General features: G+C 49.0%; 2 protein-coding genes across 8 annotated transcripts in view; one reads left to right on the plus strand and one right to left on the minus strand.

Moving 5' to 3' along the window:
• The window catches only part of LOC127194016 (3-alpha-hydroxysteroid dehydrogenase), a 1,235,587-nt gene that overhangs the window by 216,439 nt on the left and 1,001,097 nt on the right, over nucleotides 1–18,051 (plus strand). The window lies entirely within an intron of this gene.
• Pfkfb3 (6-phosphofructo-2-kinase/fructose-2,6-biphosphatase 3) overlaps nucleotides 1–18,051 on the minus strand; it is an 80,490-nt gene that overhangs the window by 25,254 nt on the left and 37,185 nt on the right. For 3 of the 6 annotated variants that reach the window (XM_051151402.1, XM_051151404.1, XM_051151398.1), the window contains exon 1: nucleotides 2,255–2,685. The exons of 1 other annotated variant lie outside the window; for it this stretch is intronic. In XM_051151402.1, coding sequence (XP_051007359.1) covers nucleotides 2,255–2,330 — 76 coding nt within the window. In that variant the 5' untranslated portion in view covers nucleotides 2,331–2,685. Of the gene's footprint in view, nucleotides 1–2,254; nucleotides 2,686–18,051 lie in introns of those variants that run through there. 2 more of the 6 variants (XM_051151405.1, XM_051151400.1) reach the window with 1 other exon arrangement.

Here is an 18,051-nt window from a genome sequence, read left to right on the forward strand (position 1 = left end):
GGGAAGAGACCACTTAAAACATGGATGTTCACTGGGCGCAGTCCGAACGCCTTTAATCTCAGTACTTGGGAGGCAGAGGCAGGCGGATCTCTGTGAGTTCAAGGCCAGCCTGGTCTACAAAGTGAGTCCAGGACAGCCAAGCCTACACAGAGAAACCCTGTCTCAAAAAAAAAAAAAAAAAAAAAAATTAAAAATGGATGTGAGTTAAAAATTCCTGGCTGCAGACATTTATGAAGGAATGTGTCTGAGGCTACACCCCAGTATCATATACAAGAATTCCAGAAGTGGGTGAGTTGGCCATCTTAATCTGTCAGCTTTGGGTTAGGACACCCTAAGCTCTGAATGGTTCTGACAGCAGTTCTTTGCAAATCTCCCAACTCCGTGAGAAACGTGCAAGCTCCCGGAGTCTAATGATTGGGTTCTGAAGCCAGGGGCAGGACACACACAGCTGCACTGTGATGCCCCTCAACAGTACGCCTGAGTCAGCTGAACTCAGAATCCTTGAAAAAAGCTGCCAAGGTTCCTAAAGACCTTTTTTTTTTTAAAACCGAGGGCAGCATGTATGTATGCTACCACTTGGCTTTACACGTGCGTATAAAACCAGCTCTTATTTTGTGTGACCATTTTAATTATAAAAAAAAAAAAAAAAAGAGGGGGCCGGGCGGTGGTGGCGCACATCTTTAATCCCAGCATTCAGGAGGCAGAGGTAGGTGGATCTGTGAGTTCAAGATCAGCCTGGTCTACAAAGAGAGTCCAGACCAACCAAGGATACACAGAGAAACCCTGTCTCGAAACACGGGGGGGGGGGGCCAGGGAGGGGGACTGGAGGGGGGAGGGGAAGCCTGATTAAAAAGTACAGAAGGAGTGGGTGGTGGAGGCGCACACCTTTTATCCCAGCACTCGGGAGGCAGAGGCAGGCGGATCACTGTGAGTTCAAGACCAGCCTGGTCTACAATGTGAGTCCAGGACAGCGAAGGCTACACAAAGAAACCCTGGCCTTGGCCAAGACCAATTTTCCCTGTTGTTTTTTGTTTTTGTTGTTTGTTTGTTTGTTTTATCTGTTTAGTTTTTCAAGACAGGGTTTCTCTGTGTAGCCTTGGCTGTCCTGGACTCGCTTTGTAGACCAGGCTGGCCTCTGCCTTCCGAGTGCTAGGACTAAAGGCGTGCACCACCACCGCCTGGCTTCTGATTTTTTTAGTTGGTTGGTTGGTTTTGTTATTTATTTATTGGACAGGGTCTACTGTGTAGTCCAAAAGAGCAAAGAAGACCTGTCTTGGGGACAGAGTTCCACCAATGCCCTCAGATCCCGTTAAGACCTGGAGAGCTCTCTCATACTGCACCACAAGGAGGCTGTGGTCCGATCAGCAGGAAAGCCAGTGATTCAGACCTACAAAAGCTGCAAGAGACCTGTCATGTCCTGTGATGACCACCCTGAGAAACGTGGCAGCAGAGAAACCTATCCTGCAGCCTGGGGCCCCAGGGTGACGGGAAGCCACCTCCCGGTTTTGCCAATGGATTCCGTGGTTACAACTGAAGCTACAAAAAGTAGTCTAAGCACCGTGCCCTCTGGGCAGTTCACTCCTGTCTACCCCCATGGGCTCCTGGGCTCGCTGCCTGGAACGGAAGCATCGCCTTAGAGCAATTCCACCAGGCCTTCCCAGAGGCTCTTCTTCCCAGCTAGGGATGGAACTGAACAAAACCTTCCCAAATCGTTTACTGACAGCAACAGGTGGGGCACGAAGGCAAACTGCCAGCAAAGTCCTTGCTCCCTGTAAATGCGCCGGTGAAGCACCACCGGCGTGCAGTCACCTACCCATAAACTATCCCTAAAGCCAAGAGGCTGAAGTCACGGGAGTGAGGGTAAAGGTGGAAATACACAGAAGTGCAAAGAGATCCGAGGGGGGGAGAGGAAATCCAAAGGAAAAGGGGCGATGGTGTGGGCGACCGCACCCCTGCTGTAGTCAGCGGGGGTTGATTCTCCAGGCTCAGGGAGGCGCTGTCTCCAGTCTCAGGCCGGGCCGAGCACGTTGGAGATCTCCGGAGCCACAGCGCCCCTGTAGCCGAGCCTAGGAGACACAGCCCGCCGCCACCCCCGCCTCACCCGACCGGCCGGCACGAGCGCGCTTCCCGCACAGAGGGGAACCGGCACAAAGCCGCCGCGCGCACACACAATGGCCGGGCTCCGCACGCGGCGCAGCCTGCAGCCTAGACTCCCCCATCCCCCGCCCCGCAGCCCCTGCGCAGCTGCACTCACATCTGGGCAACGAGGGCCGGTGATCGACAGGCACCCAGATCTTCTGCACCCGGCTCTGGGTCAGTTCCAAAGGCATCTTCGTAGCTGCGCTCGGCGACCCGCCACCCCGAAGGAGAGAACTCCGACTTGGGGAGAGGTGAGCAGCTGCAGATCGCCCCCACCCCCGGAACAAAGGACAGGAAGGGTGCGTCCGCCCGCACGCGGCTGGGCGCTCCCTTGGAAAAATGTGCTTTGTGCGAAGTCTCGGAGGGTCGCCTGAGCGGAGGCACGAGACGGATGAGATCCGCGCGGACTGGCGGCTGCCTGCACCGCGGGCTGGTCGACTCTGTTCAGAAGCTCAGGGACGCTCCAGCGCAGTGACAGCCACGCTCCAGCCACCCAACACTTGCCACTTGCTCCTCTCCTGTTCTATCGGGATGCCACACGCGCTGCCCGGCCTTTTAAGATCTGACCGGTAGCGCGGCGCGTCAGCCTTTGGGCGGGCCGCATTCTTTGCGTCCCAGCCCCCTTTCACGTGGAGAGAAGGGTGGGCAAGGCGGAGACACAGCCTGCTGCCGCCCCCTGCGGGCGGGCGAGGGCAGCACGCTCTGCTCCGGCAACTCGGCCTGGCTCTTTCACCCTCTTCCTTCTGTGAACCTATTCCCTTCGGGCGCCAGGCATGGAGTCCCCAATAATTCCAGCTACTTTCCTCACCTGTACTTGGGACGGAGCAGCGACCTGATAATGTCCAGGGTGGCGTGTTGACAGTCCTCCACCCCATCGCCCCCCGCCCCCACACAAACACACGCACACAGAGGGTACTATGTAAAAGCATCTTCCCAGTTCGAACTTTCGAGCAGTGGGGCCCCACACCTTGCATCACAGTTACAAGCTTTGGGGGCTGGCACAGTCCAAATGAAGACCCAGGTCAGAACTGTCTCCTGGTAACACCTGTGCGTCATCACCCACTATGTCCCCTACCACTGCTGGCACTGCCACCTTCGGGCACGGGCACAGTTTTTTTTTTTTTTTTTTTTTTTCTCAATCCCTTGGAAACCAATGCTTGAGCAAAGAGTTGCTACCCTTCACCCAAAGTCTTGGGGTGCTAGGCACTTGGAGGGGGCAAAAAAGTAAAGGAGGCTCAACAAAAAAGGAACTTCGGCGTGGAAGGAGCGGCTGTATCTTCGTCGACATGGGCTGTAGTCCATAGACCTTTCTCTCGGCAAGTAGTGAACTAAAAGTACAGCCCCCTCCCCCTCCACTATCGAATTGTAACCCTTGACATAGCTATCGGATGCAGGGGCAGTGCCAGATCCTAAATTCATGTCACCCCACCCCCACACTGCTACACATCGTGTCCCTTTTTGTTTGCTATGAACACGCCCTCGCTCCCTTTCCCGATTTTTGCGTCTTGCAAAGCCTGACGATACATGACAGGCATGCAGTGAACCGCCAGAAGCCATTTACTCAGTGACAATCTAGGGATCTTTTTGGCGGAGACCGCTGCCTGGGCGCCCGTGGAGGCATGACACTTTAAATGTGACTCTAGCCAGTGAAGCCTCAGCACCGAAGCGCTCTGCCCTGCCCTGCCCTGCCTAGCGGCGAGCCGCACACGTCGCGATGAAGCTGGGCTGTGATTGGAGGCGCTCGCGGAACCCCACACTGCAGTGGAAAAGTCTGTGCAGAGGCTGCCACACGTCGCGCACGTCCTGCATGCTCTGCTGGGAAGGCGCCGGCTCTCCGGCGGCGGCGGGCGCAGCTGCTCTGCTCCCAACCCAGCCCGCCCCGCCCGGGGCCTCCGCCTTCTCTAGGAGTCTGGCGAGCCCAGGGGATCTGGAGCTCATAGAGTTGCCCACCTGGCAAGTAGCCTTTGGGAACCTGCGAGCTCTGACCCCCGTTCCCTCACCTTACTCTCCTGCACCACCCTCCTCAGAACTTGCCCCCCAACCCCAGGACAGCTTTGCTGACCGCCTGGTTTCTGTGCTCGGGCAGCTGTTCAGAAACCCGGTGCATTGCATTTGAACTTGTTTTTCTGCAGCGAGAGCAAATGCCAGAGGTGACACCCTAGAACGCCCAAGGGAGAGTCCCGTTCCACTCCTGAAATAAGAGTGGGCTGACTAGACAAGGAAAACATCTGGTATTCATGTGTCCAGAAGGGTTCCCCTCACTGGTGTTTGCAGGATGACACGCAGGTGTAGGGGGTTGGGGGATAGAGGATGAAGGTGCCCGCCTGCCAGGAGACCCCCCCACACACACCTCTTTCTGGCTCTCCAGCAACCATAGTGCACCGGGACGCTTGTTAAGTTTCCACTAGGTTTTCGGGGGTGGGGGGTGGGAGGTTGCTTTGTTTGAGACAGGGTTTTCCTATGTACCCTAGGCCGGCCTCAAACTTGCTCCTTTCTCAGCTTGGTAATGCAGGACCGCGCCATTCTCCAACTGCCGAATTGAGAGTTTTGCACACATCTACAAGCCAGGCAAGTGGCCAGTGTCATTCCTTCACCTCAAAGCATTGGAACAGATTCCTGGAGGAACATAGTGGAAACTGCACAGGAGAAGGCCAATTTATTTTTGTTTTTGTTTTTTGTTTTTTGTTTTTCGAGACAGGGTTTCTCTGTGTAGCCTTGACTGTCCTGGACTGGCTTTGTAGACTAGGCTGGCCTCGAACTCACAACGACCCACCTGCCTCTGCCTCCCGAGTGCTGGGATTAAAGGCGTGCACCCCACACGGCCAGGCAGGAAGGCCAGTCTTTAGTTATCTTTGATCATATGTTTAAATCTCTTGAGTTGGGGTCAGCCCTCAAGGCAGGAGGCAGCTAAGCATTCTCAGATGGGGCACTTCCCCTGCCTGGGGTCCAGAAAAAGACGAGTTCTCCAGCCACTTCTGCCGCCCCACAGGAAATAGAAGTCAACTTAAACGCTTTAGGGTTCTAAATACCTAGGTATATATGGAATGCGGGGCACAGTTGGATTCAGGCTTGGTTGTTGTTGCTGTTATTGTTGTTTGGGGTTGGGTTGTTGTTCGTTTGGTTGTTTGGTTTTTCAAGACAGGGTTTCTCTGTGTAGACTTGGCTGTCCTGGACTCACTTTGTAGGCTGGTTTTGAGCTCACAGAGATCCACCTGCCTCTGCCTCCCAAGTGCTGGGATTACACAGGTACTTGTCACCACGCCGGACTGAATCCATCCTTTTTTCTGGGGTCATTTGAAGCTGTCAGCTTGCAACGACAAGGAAATGAGAGTCCTTACGGAAGGTAAAATTGCTTCCGTACGATTCTCCGTAGAAACAACTTGGCTGCAACTACATCCAAAAATCGCCTCCTTAGGTTTGCGGTTTAGACCTCCTCCCAACTCCTTGCAGAGTTCTGCTAAGACACTCTTATCTTTACCTCAAACGTGGCCCCCTAGGGCTTTACTCACTCCCAGGCCCCCAAGGTAGATGTTAATGAGCTCAGCCCTTCAGAAGACTCTGCCAAGAACCCAACAGTCTCTAAGGTGGTGGTCTTCTAGGCAGGCAGCTCCAGCCGGCTGGGCTGACTGACAACTTCCTGTAGATTCTGAGTTACAATCTAGACCCCATTAAAGCCAAAAGAAAGTACTGAACAATCTAGTCCACATCCACAGCCCTCTACCCCTTGTCTGCAGGAAGGAGTAAAGGGAAGATTGGAGATTAGAAAGGTCAAGGAATCAAGTAGAGGCCCGAGGAGGGAAGTAGTCAGGAAGAAGGTTTGCTGGTGGCTGTTCTGTTTTGTTTTAGAAAGAGTCTCATGTAACCCAGGCTGGCTTGGACTCCATATTTGCCAAGAGATCACAAGTGAGAGCCATCTCGCCTGCTTTATCTGGTTGCTGAGGGCTGAACCCAGGGTCTCATGCATACTTGGCAAGCACTGCACCAACTGAGCAACATCCCAGCCCTGCGTGACAGTGTGCGCACATGTATGTGTGGCGTGTGTGTGTGTGTGTGTGGTGTGTGTGTGTGTGTGTGTGTGTGTGGTATGTGGTGTGTGTGTGTGTGGCGTGTGTGTGTGTGTGTGTGGTGTGTGTGTGTGGTGTGTGTGTGTATGTGGTGTGTGTGTGTGTGGCGTGTGTGTGTGTGTGTGGTGTGTGTGTGTGGTGTGTGTGTGTGTGTGGTGTGTGTGTGTGTGTGTGGTGTGTGTGTGTGTGGTGTGTGTGTGTGTGGTGTGTGTGTGTGGTGTGTGTGTGTGGTGTGTGTGTGTGTGTGGTGTGTGTGTGTGTGGTGTGTGTGTGTGTGTGTGTGTGTGTATGTGGTGTGTGGGTGTGTGTGTGGTATAGATGGCATGTATGTGTGGTGTATAGTATGTGAGAGTGTGTGTGGTGTGTATGTTGGGGGTATGATGTGTATGTGTCCGTGTGTGGTGTGTGCGTGGCATGGTATGTGTGTGTGTGTCTACATGTATGTTAAAGTGATCACATACTTGACACAAGCCACAGAGAGCTGTCCCCTCCCAGGTGGTCATATCATACGTACACCCACCCCTACTCCGAGTGCTGCGTAGGACCCTAAGCATGGGAGGATCGGGCTGTTACTCAACCATTTCACCTGGGACAGCTAAGCTCTTTGGTAGGAAGGAACAGAGAAAGACCTCACCATGCAAATAGGAGATTATCATGGCAACTACCTGAAATGACACCCTCATATTCACAACCCTCCGATGACCTGCTAGAGTGCTCTAAGGTTGAATTCAGTGAGCTTGGTCTAGCCTTAGCAAAAAGGACATGGAAGTGCTTTTCCTGCATAACCTTTGTTCTCATTCTCTGGCCAGTGTCACTAAGCCTCACTAGCACTGCCGGGACCTGGCTATCGACAGCAGCAGCTAGCAACTCCATTTCCTTGCTCTTCCACCAGCTACTTGGATTTAAATGTTTAAACTACACTGGTGCCTACACCTCCTCCCCAGGGAAAAAGAGATGGAGGGAACAAGCTGTGGCAGGCTGGGAGCCAATGCATGTCGCTGATTAGACCCGAAGTGTCATTATTTGCTCTCTTGAAAGATCCCACATATGAGAGAGTGAAGAGAGACATCAAATAGACAGCAAAAGCAAGCCTCCGCGTTGATGGCCACAACTTCTATTAATCAAATACTTGTGACTGTATAGGAATGGAAACTGAGGTTTGAGGCTAGCTGTCCAGTTGACATAGGAGGTTCCCAAAAACAGTTCATAGATTTGTTTATTTTTTTTCAAAATGTAGAAGTTGCTAGGTTTGAGGGACCACTCTTGTCAGCCCAGCACTCAAGGAGGTGGGGACTAGGAGGATCAGAAAGTTTTCCTAGCAGCACTTGGTGGCACAGATCTGTAATCCCAGCACTTGGGAGATAGAGGCAAGTGGATCTCTGTGAGTTCAAGGCCAGCCTGGTCTATATATCCAGTTTCAGGAAAGCCAGGCTATGTAGAAAGAGTCTGTCTCAAAAAACAAACAAACAAACAAACAAACAAAAACACAAAAAAATAAAAATAAAACAAGAAAAGAAAATAAAAATTAAAGTCTCTTTTATTATACAGAAGTTCAGGGCCAGAACAGGCTATATGAGAGCCTATCTCGAAGTTTTTGTGGGGTTGGGGAGCACACACTAAGATTTCAACCACATTACAGTAGAAATGTGGCTAGCGATAGCGAGGTGGATGGACGATGAGAATCCATTTTTTTCATGAACCTAAAACTTCACTCACAAGGAAAATCCATTTTTAAAAAGTAATTCCTTATTTTTCTACATCTCATTACTTATTTCTTCCAAGAGTTCAATGCCCTCACAATTAGACAGTGAAGATGGTCACTGTGGTCACATGCCGACTCCAGATAAACTGACTCAGATGGTGTACTTTACTCAAGCCCTACCAGGGTTAAGGATGTAGCTCAGTGGTTGAGCCTGTGTGTGTGTGTGTGTGTGTGTGTGTGTGTGTGTGTGTAAGGGTATGAATTGAGTCATAAAAACCTTCAATAAATTTCTTTGCCCAATCAATGTTTGCTAGTTTTTTATTGTTATGGGGAGGTAGCTGCGGGGGAGGGCGGTTATTTACTTTTTGTTGTTTTGAGTATTTTTGCTATACTGTTGTTTGTGACAGGTTCTGACTCTGTAGTAAGACTCAGGCTGATCCTTGTTGGAATTATAAGAGCCCTTATGTCTGGTTTTTGTTGAGTTTTATTATTATTTATATTTATTTTGTTTGGTGGTGGGTTTTGTTTTATTTTGTTGTTGTTACTGCTCTTTTAAGTTTTTAGATTTATTTATTATTTTATGCATATGAGTTGCTTGTGTGTGTGTGTGTATGCATGTATGCATGTATGTGCACCATGTGTGTGTGCATGTATGCATGCATGTGCACCATGTGTGTTCCTGGTGCCCTTGAAGGTTAGAAGAAGGCGCTGGACCCCCGTGACTGGAGTTGCAGGTAGTTGTGAGCCACCCTGTGGGGTCTGGGAGTTGAACCCAGGTCCTCTGCAAGAACAACAAGTGCTCTTAACTCTCCAGCCCAAATTGTTTTGGCTTTGTGAGACCACATCTGACTATGTAGCCCAAGCAAGCACGAAAGTCTCCGCTCTCCTCTTTTGGCTTCCAGAGTGCCGGCTTACTGGCCTACGCTCTCTGCTGCACTGCCCCTCATTTATTTGTCTAGTGGTCTAGAGAAGGTCTCATATAGATGGCCTTGAACTCTCTACACTCTCTGAGGATGACACTGAACTCTCACATTTTTTTTTCACTTTTATGTATATGGGTAATTTGCCTGCATGTATGTCTGTGCACTATAACTGCAATGCCCACAGAGTATAAAAGAGGGTGTTGGGTCCCCTGTGACTGGAGTTACAGGTGGTTGTTAGTCACATATGGGGGCAGAGGATGACTGGGAACTAAACCCAGGTCCTCTGAAAAAGCAACCAGTGCTCTTAGCCACTGAGCCATCACTCCAGCCCTGACACAGAAGTGCCAGTTCTGCTGCCTCTACCTCCTAAGTATGAGGATTACAGGCGCATGCCTCTGTGTCTAACTTACATAGTGCTGGGGACTGAACCCAAGACCTATCCCACAATAAACACTGTACTAACTGAGCTGCACCCCCAGACTAAAGCTTTCTGAGGGTGTCTTATGTGCTGCATCACACATCATTCTACTCTGAGAAAGTTTTTAAATCCTCTGTCAACCAAGTCACCCCATCAAGACACAGAGTACTTGTGTTAACAAAGGTTGGCCAGGTGTGCTGGTGCACGCCTTTAATGCCTTTAAGCACCCAGGAGGCAGAGGCAGGCAGATCTCTGAGTTCAAGGCCAGCCTGGTCCACAAACCAAGTTCTAGGACAGCCAAGCCTACATGGAGAAACACTGTCTTTAAACACCAAAACCCAAAATAAAAAAGTGTTATACTACACCTTCAGAAGTCTTGCTTTCCTAAAATGCAATATTCTATGGCTCAGTTAGTAACACTGACCAATGTCAATTTCATTTGCATATTTTACTAGAATTACATAAGATGTCAACATCAGAGGAAGTTGAGCAAAAAGGCCATGGCACTCCATGTGCTATTTTGCAAATCCTTCTCAGACTATAGTTATTTCAAAACAAAGAGATACATTTCTGGTATTTTGTTTTGTTTTTTGACAGGGTCTCACCATGCAGGCCTAGCTGGCTAGGATTCGCTATGTGGACGAGGCTGTCCTGGAGCTCTGCCTATTTCTGCTTCCTGAGTGCTGGGATCCAAGGCATGCACTGCCACGCCTGGCTAATAGTTACAATTTTTAATGTTTATAAATGAATGATAACTCAGTCTGTTCAAAGCCTGGGAATTTGTACTGAGCTTGTGTAGATCCTGAGGCTAAGAGGCTGGACTTCGGTGGTGCCAGGGGCAGTGGCACACATCCGTAATGTCAGCATTCCAGAGTGAAAGCAGGGGGACCAGGAGGTCATGTTCATTCATCCTGGGCTACACAGATCCTCTCTCTCTCTCCCTCTCTCCCTCTCTCTCTCTCTCTCTCTCTCTCTCTCTCTCTCTCTCTCTCTCTCTCACACACACACACACACACACACACACACACACACACACAATTCATGTGACAGTATGATAGTGATTGCATGTGTTGACTTCAGCATTGCTTTTTGCAAATGGCATTTATGTACACGGATGTGTGGATGAGATTTGCATTGAGGTCTATGCTATACCTGGGGAAAACCAGATGTTGTGTAAGTTTCTGGCAAGATTAAAACACCCAGTCCTTCAAGGGAGCTCCTTAACCAGTGGGAGAAACAACTAAAAAAGAGCTTCAAGAACTTCCTGAAGCAGATCAGATTCTAGTGTACCTCCCTCACCACTCCTCCCCTCAACCCCAGTAAGGAGAGCCTAGCTGCAAAGAACTCTCTGGACAAACAAGCTAAGTTGCAGGAAAAAAAAAAAAAAAAAAAAAAAAAAAAAAAGACCCTGAGAGGAGAAAACAGCCTGAAAGAAGCAGAAAGCAGCAAACTTCCTGCAGGAGAGTTAGCCCACCTGGAAAGGACACCCTCCAGCCTGCTGGGCTATCTCCAGGCTGTGTAAGCGTACTCCAGGTTCCCAGCTTTGTGAGTTGTCACCCAGCTGGGGCTGGCTTTGATGACGCAGCTATCTTTGAGTTATTTCTGTTCCTGTAAGTTACCCTTCCTCCATATTCCTGTAAGTAACACCAATAACTCATTGGCTCACCAAGTCGAACTTTGGTTGGCTGTATCTGCACGTTGATTTGTCATGGGCACTTTCCCTATCTGGGATGAGTAGACGTCTGTATTACATCTCCCCAGGAAGTGTTTTGTCATCTGACACCAGGATAGAGCAGAGGCTGGGTATTTCAATGAGAACTGGGGGAGGACGGTGGCATCTATGTAAGTTTAAGGTAAATCTTTTGAGATGACCAGTGCCTCTATAGTCTTCACCTCTAAGAGCAAGCTTAAAACAACAACAGCCAAAGCCAGTTGTAGAGGACTCTAGGAGATGGATGCATGCTAGAACACTGCTCACAAAGTGGGCAATGGAGATTGGGAATGTGGCTCAGTTGGTAGAGTGCGTATCTAGCACGCACAAAGCCCTAGGTTCAATCCCCAGCTATAAAGCAGATGCCGTGTGCATGCCTGTAATCTCAGCACTGGGGAGGTGAGCGCAGGAGGATGAGGAAGGAGTCCGAGGCCGTCCTTACCTAGGCAGCAAGTGTGAAGCTAGCCAGGGATACAGGAGACCCTGCTGCAAAATAACAACGGGGATATACGGCCATGATGGTGAATGTCTTTAATGCCAGCACTCAGGGAGCTGAGGCAGGAGAACAATGAATTCAAGGCCAGGATGGACTGCATAGCCAGACTCTGGGGACCGGGGGATGGGGGGGGGGGCATAAAACAACAACAGCAAACAAACGAACAAAAACCCTCCTGCAGCAGGCACATACCTGCAATTCCAGTACTTGGAAAGTGCAGGGTCAGGAGGTCAGTGACTGGTGGTTTGACTAAGAAGGGCCCCCAAGGCTCATATGTCTAAATGCTGAGTCATCAGAGAGAGCCACTACTTGAGAAGCATTAGGAGGTGTGGCCTTATTGGAGGACATGTGTCCCTGGGGGTGGGCTTTGAAGGACTCTCTCTTCCTGCTGCCTGCCTATCCAGATGTAGAACTCTTGGCTACTTCTCCAGCACCATGTCTGCCTGCGTGCCGCCATGCTTCCTACCATACTGAACAACGGCCCCGGAAACTGTAAACCAGCCGCAGTTAAATGCTTTCTCTTAGAAGAGTTGCTGTGTCGTGTTCTCTTCCCAGTAGTAGAGTACCAACCAAGACAATGATGACATAGCGAATTGGAGGCCACGCTGGGCTACACAGACCTTGTCTCAAAACAACAACAAAAATTTTGCTGCACCAAAAGCAATTTTAGGTAGGTGTGGCAGCTTATGATGCTTGCAACTCCATAATTTGAGAGGCAGAGGCAGGAGGATCACTGTGGGTTTCTGGCCAGGCTAGGCTGCAATGGAGCTTTGCCTTCAAAAAGAGGAGGATGAGGAATGGGAGAGGGAGGAGGGAGGAGGAGGAGGGAGGAGGAGATGAGGAGGAGGAGATGAGGAGGAGGGAGGAGATGAGGAGGAGGAGGAGGAGGGAGGAGGAGATGAGGAGGAGGAGATGAGGAGGAGGAGGAGGAGGAGGAGGAAGGAGATTACAATGAGAAAAGGAGGGGAAGCAGTTCCAGGGACCCTCTAAGCCTTGGAGGCTGAAACAGTTTCCTGATATGATCCAGCCTTAGTCTACCCCCCAAAGCTTGCCCCACAGGAATGGAAGGGCAGACAAGATGGTAAGATGGCTCAGCTAGCAGAGAAGAGCACTGGCCCTGGGTCTGTGCTGGAAGAAAGGAGCCTCTGGCAAGTTGTCTTCTGGCCTCCACACGCGCGCGCGCGCGCGCACACACACATACACACTCTGGGCAGGAGTGCACAGACTCGGTAATATGGGTAGTCAAAGCCTACCTACCCTAGACCAAACCCAGGCCTGGAGAGAACACGAACTATAAACCAGCCCATCATCTGCTGAGTATGGAAAAGGAAGCCCCAGTGCGACTCACAAGGATTAGCATTGAGAAAGTAGGGGAAGGCGCTGTGTCGCAAGGCCTGCCTGTGCCTGTGGTGCAAACATGTGCTGTGGAGTAACTCCCAGCAGGCAGCAGGACTGGCACCATCCCCTATTCTTCCCCTTGTATGATTCTTACTTCTCTCAGTGGAAAACAGCCTAAAAATAAAGCTAGATCATTAAAAAAAAAAAAAAAAAGAATGCTAACTAGATGTTGGAAAACCCACTCCAGCTGGGCTGTATTAGTGTTCAGATTAGAGAATGGACCAGGCGGAGATAAGAAAGAGCCTGGTCGATTCTGAATGATGACTTTTAAAGAGAGTGTAAAGAAATCAATGGATCTCCAGAGAAAAGCCACCAGGTTGTTCCCTGCCAGGAGTAGATAAACAACTAGATGCAAAATACAGACCACGTGGCTCAGCGCTCAGCTGATTGTGTGTGTGTGTGTGTGTGTGTGTGTGTGTCTGTGTGTGTGTGTGTCTGTGTGTGTGTGTGTCTGTGTGTGTGTGTGTGTCTGTGTGTGTGTGTCTGTGTGTGTCTGTGTGTGTGTGTCTGTGTGTGTGTGTGTATTTTTTTTTCAGACAGGGTTTCTCTGTATAGCCTTGGCTGTCCTGGCTGTCCTGGACTCGCCTTGTAGACCAGTCTGGCCTCAAATTCACAGAGAGATCCACCTGCCTCTACCTCCCATGTGCTGGGATTACAGGTGCCACCATGACCACAACTCTCTACTTCTAATTTTTAAATCTTAATTGTCTTAGTTTTTTTGAGACAAGATCTCATGTAGCCTAAGTTGGCCTTGAACTCCCAGATTATCTTGCCTCCACCTCCTGAGTCATAGGATCACAGTCCCTGAATAAACTGATTTCCTGTCACCAAAATAAGATACCATGACAAAAGCAACTTAAAGTGAGAATGGTTTGTTCCAGCTCACCGGCCAGCATGTAGAGAAGTCACAGCAGCAGTTTCACAGAACTGATCACATTGTGTCCACCTCCAGGAAGAAAAAGAGCACTGAGTTCAGACTTTTGCTGGATTCCTTTCCTCCACTTATGCAGTGCAAGATCTCATGCAGAGAATGGCACCACCACAGTGGCCCAGTCTTCCTACGTCAGTTATCGCTACTAGCGAGGTCATCCCCCACAGACATGTCCAAAGGTCCACCTCCCAGCTGATTCTGTGTCTGTCACCTAAACAGCTAATTCTAACCATCACAGGTTATTTTTAGTCACACACAACAAAAAAGAGTGGAGATGGGACGTGCCTCCATGGTATAGCACTTACCTAGGACACACACCACCCTTGATTTGATCCTAAGAAGGGGCGGGAGGGAAGGAGGGATTGAGGTTGGGAGAAAAAGGTGTTTCCTGTTTGCGCATTCATCTTCAGAGCACCATTACACAGCTCTTACACATGAGCAGGAAGGAGGCAGAAACAGCCAGGATTCAATTGAAAGATGGATAAACAAATAAAGTGTGATATGTGGAGGTAGTAGAACAGTACTCAGTTCAGATAAGGCTCCAAAACATTATACTAACCAAAACAAGCCAATCCCAAGTGTGTACTGATCTGAGATACGGAAGCGCAGCTCTGATTAGTTAAGACAAAGAATAGAGAGAGTGATGGATGGTGCCAAGGTCTGAGAGAAGAGGGGAAGGTGAGGGGAGTTTCAGGTTTGCAAGATGGGAACATTCTAGAGTTCTCTTGCACAATGAAGCAGATACACTGCTGCCCACTGACCTGCATACCTGCGCACGTTAAAGGGGACAATTCTGTGTCAGTTGATTTTTTTTGTTGTTGTTTTTTAACCACAATCTAAAACGTTCCAGACTGTTGTTTAGAATGTACACCAACACTCCTTTAAAACACCAAGGGTGGAAGGCAGCTCGGTGGCTCACGCCTTAATCCCAGCACTCAGGGAGGATGAGGCAGGAAGATCTCTGTGAGTTACAGGCCGGTCTGGCCTACAAAGCGAGTCCAGGAGAGAGGAAAAGTTCTACTAGAAGACATGGCTCTTCTCAGAAACCTGCGGTCCTGGGTAAAACCCCACATCTGCTGCTGAGATGTGGTTTTCTTCAGTAAATACTGAACAATAGTAGGAAGCTGGACTTTGGCAAGGTCTCCCTGTGAAATAAGTGTTTCCTAGATCAAACTCTTTTCCTGGTAAACTCTATTCCTGGTTTTTATCTGTGCTCTTTGTTTTTCTTTGGTTTCACTTTTGGTTTTGGTTTTGGTTTTAGTTTTATGAGACTAGATCTTGCTATGTATGTCACCTGGGCTATCCTGGAACTCAGTACATATGTCAGACTGGCATTGAACTCTCGGCCATCTTCATCTTCAAACGCCAAGTGATAGGATTTCGTGTGAGCTGCCACGCTCAGCCCTCTCCTTGATTTGAAGAAATTTGCTATGGAGTGTTTAAAGGCAGAGAAATAAGTGGGTGGCCAGATGGACAGACAACATTAAAAAGTAAGGATAGCATGCTAACATTTGTAGAATCTGGGTAAAGGCTACCAGAAATGCTTTGCCCCTGTTTTTGCAACATTTCAGTAAATCTTGTTATTACAAAATGGAAAATTAAAACTTGAAAATGTTAAAGTTCATGCAGAACCCAAAATGTCAGCAACATTGCACATTCCCCTCGGAAGGCTCTTCCTCCACCTGGATACTACTGATCTCATCAGAATTCTTATAGTTCAGATGTTCAATGAACAGAGATACCTGTAATCTCAGCCCCCCCCCCCCCCCCGTAACATCAGTACTCAGTAGACTGGGGCAGGAAGATTCCTGTGAGTTTGTGCTAGTTAGTTTTAACTGGCAAATTGACATAACTTAGAATCATCTGGGAAGAAAGTCTTAAGAATTATCTAGATCAGGTTTTCCCATGGGTATGTCTGGGGGGAGCTGTTTCATTCTGTATTCATACAGGAAGACGCAGCCCCCTGTGGGTGGCACCAATCCCCCATGCAGCCCCCTGTGGGTGGCACCAATCCCCCACGCAGAGGGTCCCGAACAATGTAAGCAAGAGCAATCCAGCTGAGAGCAAGCAAGCATCCATTCACTCATTCTCTGCTCTTGACTGTGGACATGATGCCTTAATTCTGGCCTTAATTTACCCATAAAATTTCATATAACCTGGAACTATAAGCCACATAAACCTGTCCTTATTTAAGTTGCTTTTTGTCCAGATATTTTATTGCAACAAAAGAAATGCAAGTAGAACAGAGTTTAAGTTCAGCCTGGGCTGAATAGTAAGTTCCAAGCTAGCCATGTCTACATTAAAATCAAGCCAGGTATTTCAGCTGGTGGAGTGCTTTAATGCATACACAAAGCCCCATACACAGGGTTCCATTTCCACTACTGCAAAGCGTTTATAATTCCAGCACTCAGGAGCTGAGGCCTAATAATCAGGAGGTCAAGGATTGTCTGGACTACTCTGTTTCAAAAAAACAAAAACAGAAAACCAAAGCCAACCAACCAACCAAAAAATTAGAATAAAACAACAACCAAGTCTATAGCCCAGTGTTAGAGCAGGAGGCTGCCATGCACAAGGCCATGGGATTCTTTTTGGGTTTTTTGTTTTGTTTTTTGTTTTTGGTTTTGGTTTTTTTTTGGTTTTTTGTTTGGTTTGTTTTTGTTTTTGTTTTTTTTTTTTTTCAAGACAGGGTTTCTCTGTGTAGCCTTGGCTGACCTGAACTCACTTTGTAGACCAGGCTGGCCTCAAACTCACAGCAATCCGCCCGCCTCTGCCTCCTGAATGCTGGGATTAAAGGCGTGTGTGACCATGCCTGGCTGGGATTCAATTCTTAACACTAAAAACAAAATGGGACAGATAATGATTAATACATTTAATTGGACTTCAAATTTGCTGGCAGCAATAAATAAAAGACCTTCTGCCACCACAGTGGCAGGGGACTTGTGCCATCTCACCACTCACTCACTGAATACTATCAGCACCATATACACAGAGGAGCAGTCAGAGGAAGCAGAAGAAGATAACTCTCCCCAAATCCATGCAACACTTTCACATTCCTGTCCCTGAGTCATGGTCTGCAAATATCTGCAAATAAGGGAACAAAAGTTGCCTCCTAGCTGGCCCCCAGCCTAGAATTCTACTACGGAAAAGGAGGAGAATGGATGCTGGGTGAACCTAGGAGTCTCTTCCAGTATCACTTTCCCATAAGAAAGGATTCAACAAACACCAAAAACAAGAAACAAAAACCCAAAAACCCTTATAACCCTTTCTAAAGCCCCCTCCATAAGATGGAACACATAGCAGACCTTGAGACTAGATAGATCAGGGGCTTATGGGGAAAAGAACTCATGTCATTACTCTGCTAAAGAAATACAGCAATAAATGTCGGGTTTCAGACCTGGGACAAGTGGCTAAGATGCCTTTTTAACCAAAGTGGACCTGGTTGGTCTCCAGCTTCTCCCAGCATCCCTCAGTCTCTACCTGTTACAGGGCATGGCTGACATACCCCACTTTCTACACTGAACTTTCCAGGCCAGGAGTAGGGGACTTCTTCTCTTCCAGAAGACCTTCACTATATAATCCAGACATTGTGGTGTCCACCTCCACCCCCTCTTTCTTTCTGTTTCTCCCTCCCTCCCTCCCTCCTTTCCTCTCTCTGTCTCCTCTCTCTGCTTTCCCTCTCTCCTTTCTCTCTCTCTGCACATTCCCCCTGTCCCGACTCTCCCAGCAGAGCGACTTCCCAGACCCTGGTCCTTGGGCGGGTAAACCCACAGAAAGCTGCTCCCAATAAACCTGCATTTATATACTCTAACTTGGCTTGAATTGGCTCATTTGTTAGGCAGACAAATTGCTATACCCGTAAAGCACTGCCTCACTCAGCCCTCAGGAGAGACGCTTCTTCTTGCAATGGATGGGATCTAACAGAGAGACGCGCAAGCTGTTTGAGCATGTGAAGAGACTGGGAGATTTTGAAACACTCAGCCCTGAATGGGATGTCGTCACCAGACCCCTCCCCTCAGGTCTCCTGGATCTGTGGAGGAGGGGAGGCAGAAACACTGTAAGAGCCAGAGGTGATGGATGATGACTCCACTCCAAAGAAGCCATGTCTTCCAGACCCAACAGGACTGATGCACATATGAACTCACAGACTGTGGCAGCTTGCACAGGGCCTGCAGAGGGCCAAGACTGACAGTGTCTCAGCACTGATAGGGGGAAGTGAATGTATGTTCACATCCCTAACCAAGAAACTATATGCAATCGATACCCACTGGC

This window comes from Acomys russatus, chromosome 9 (assembly GCF_903995435.1).
Source record: "Acomys russatus chromosome 9, mAcoRus1.1, whole genome shotgun sequence".
Lineage (NCBI taxonomy): Eukaryota > Metazoa > Chordata > Mammalia > Rodentia > Muridae > Acomys > Acomys russatus.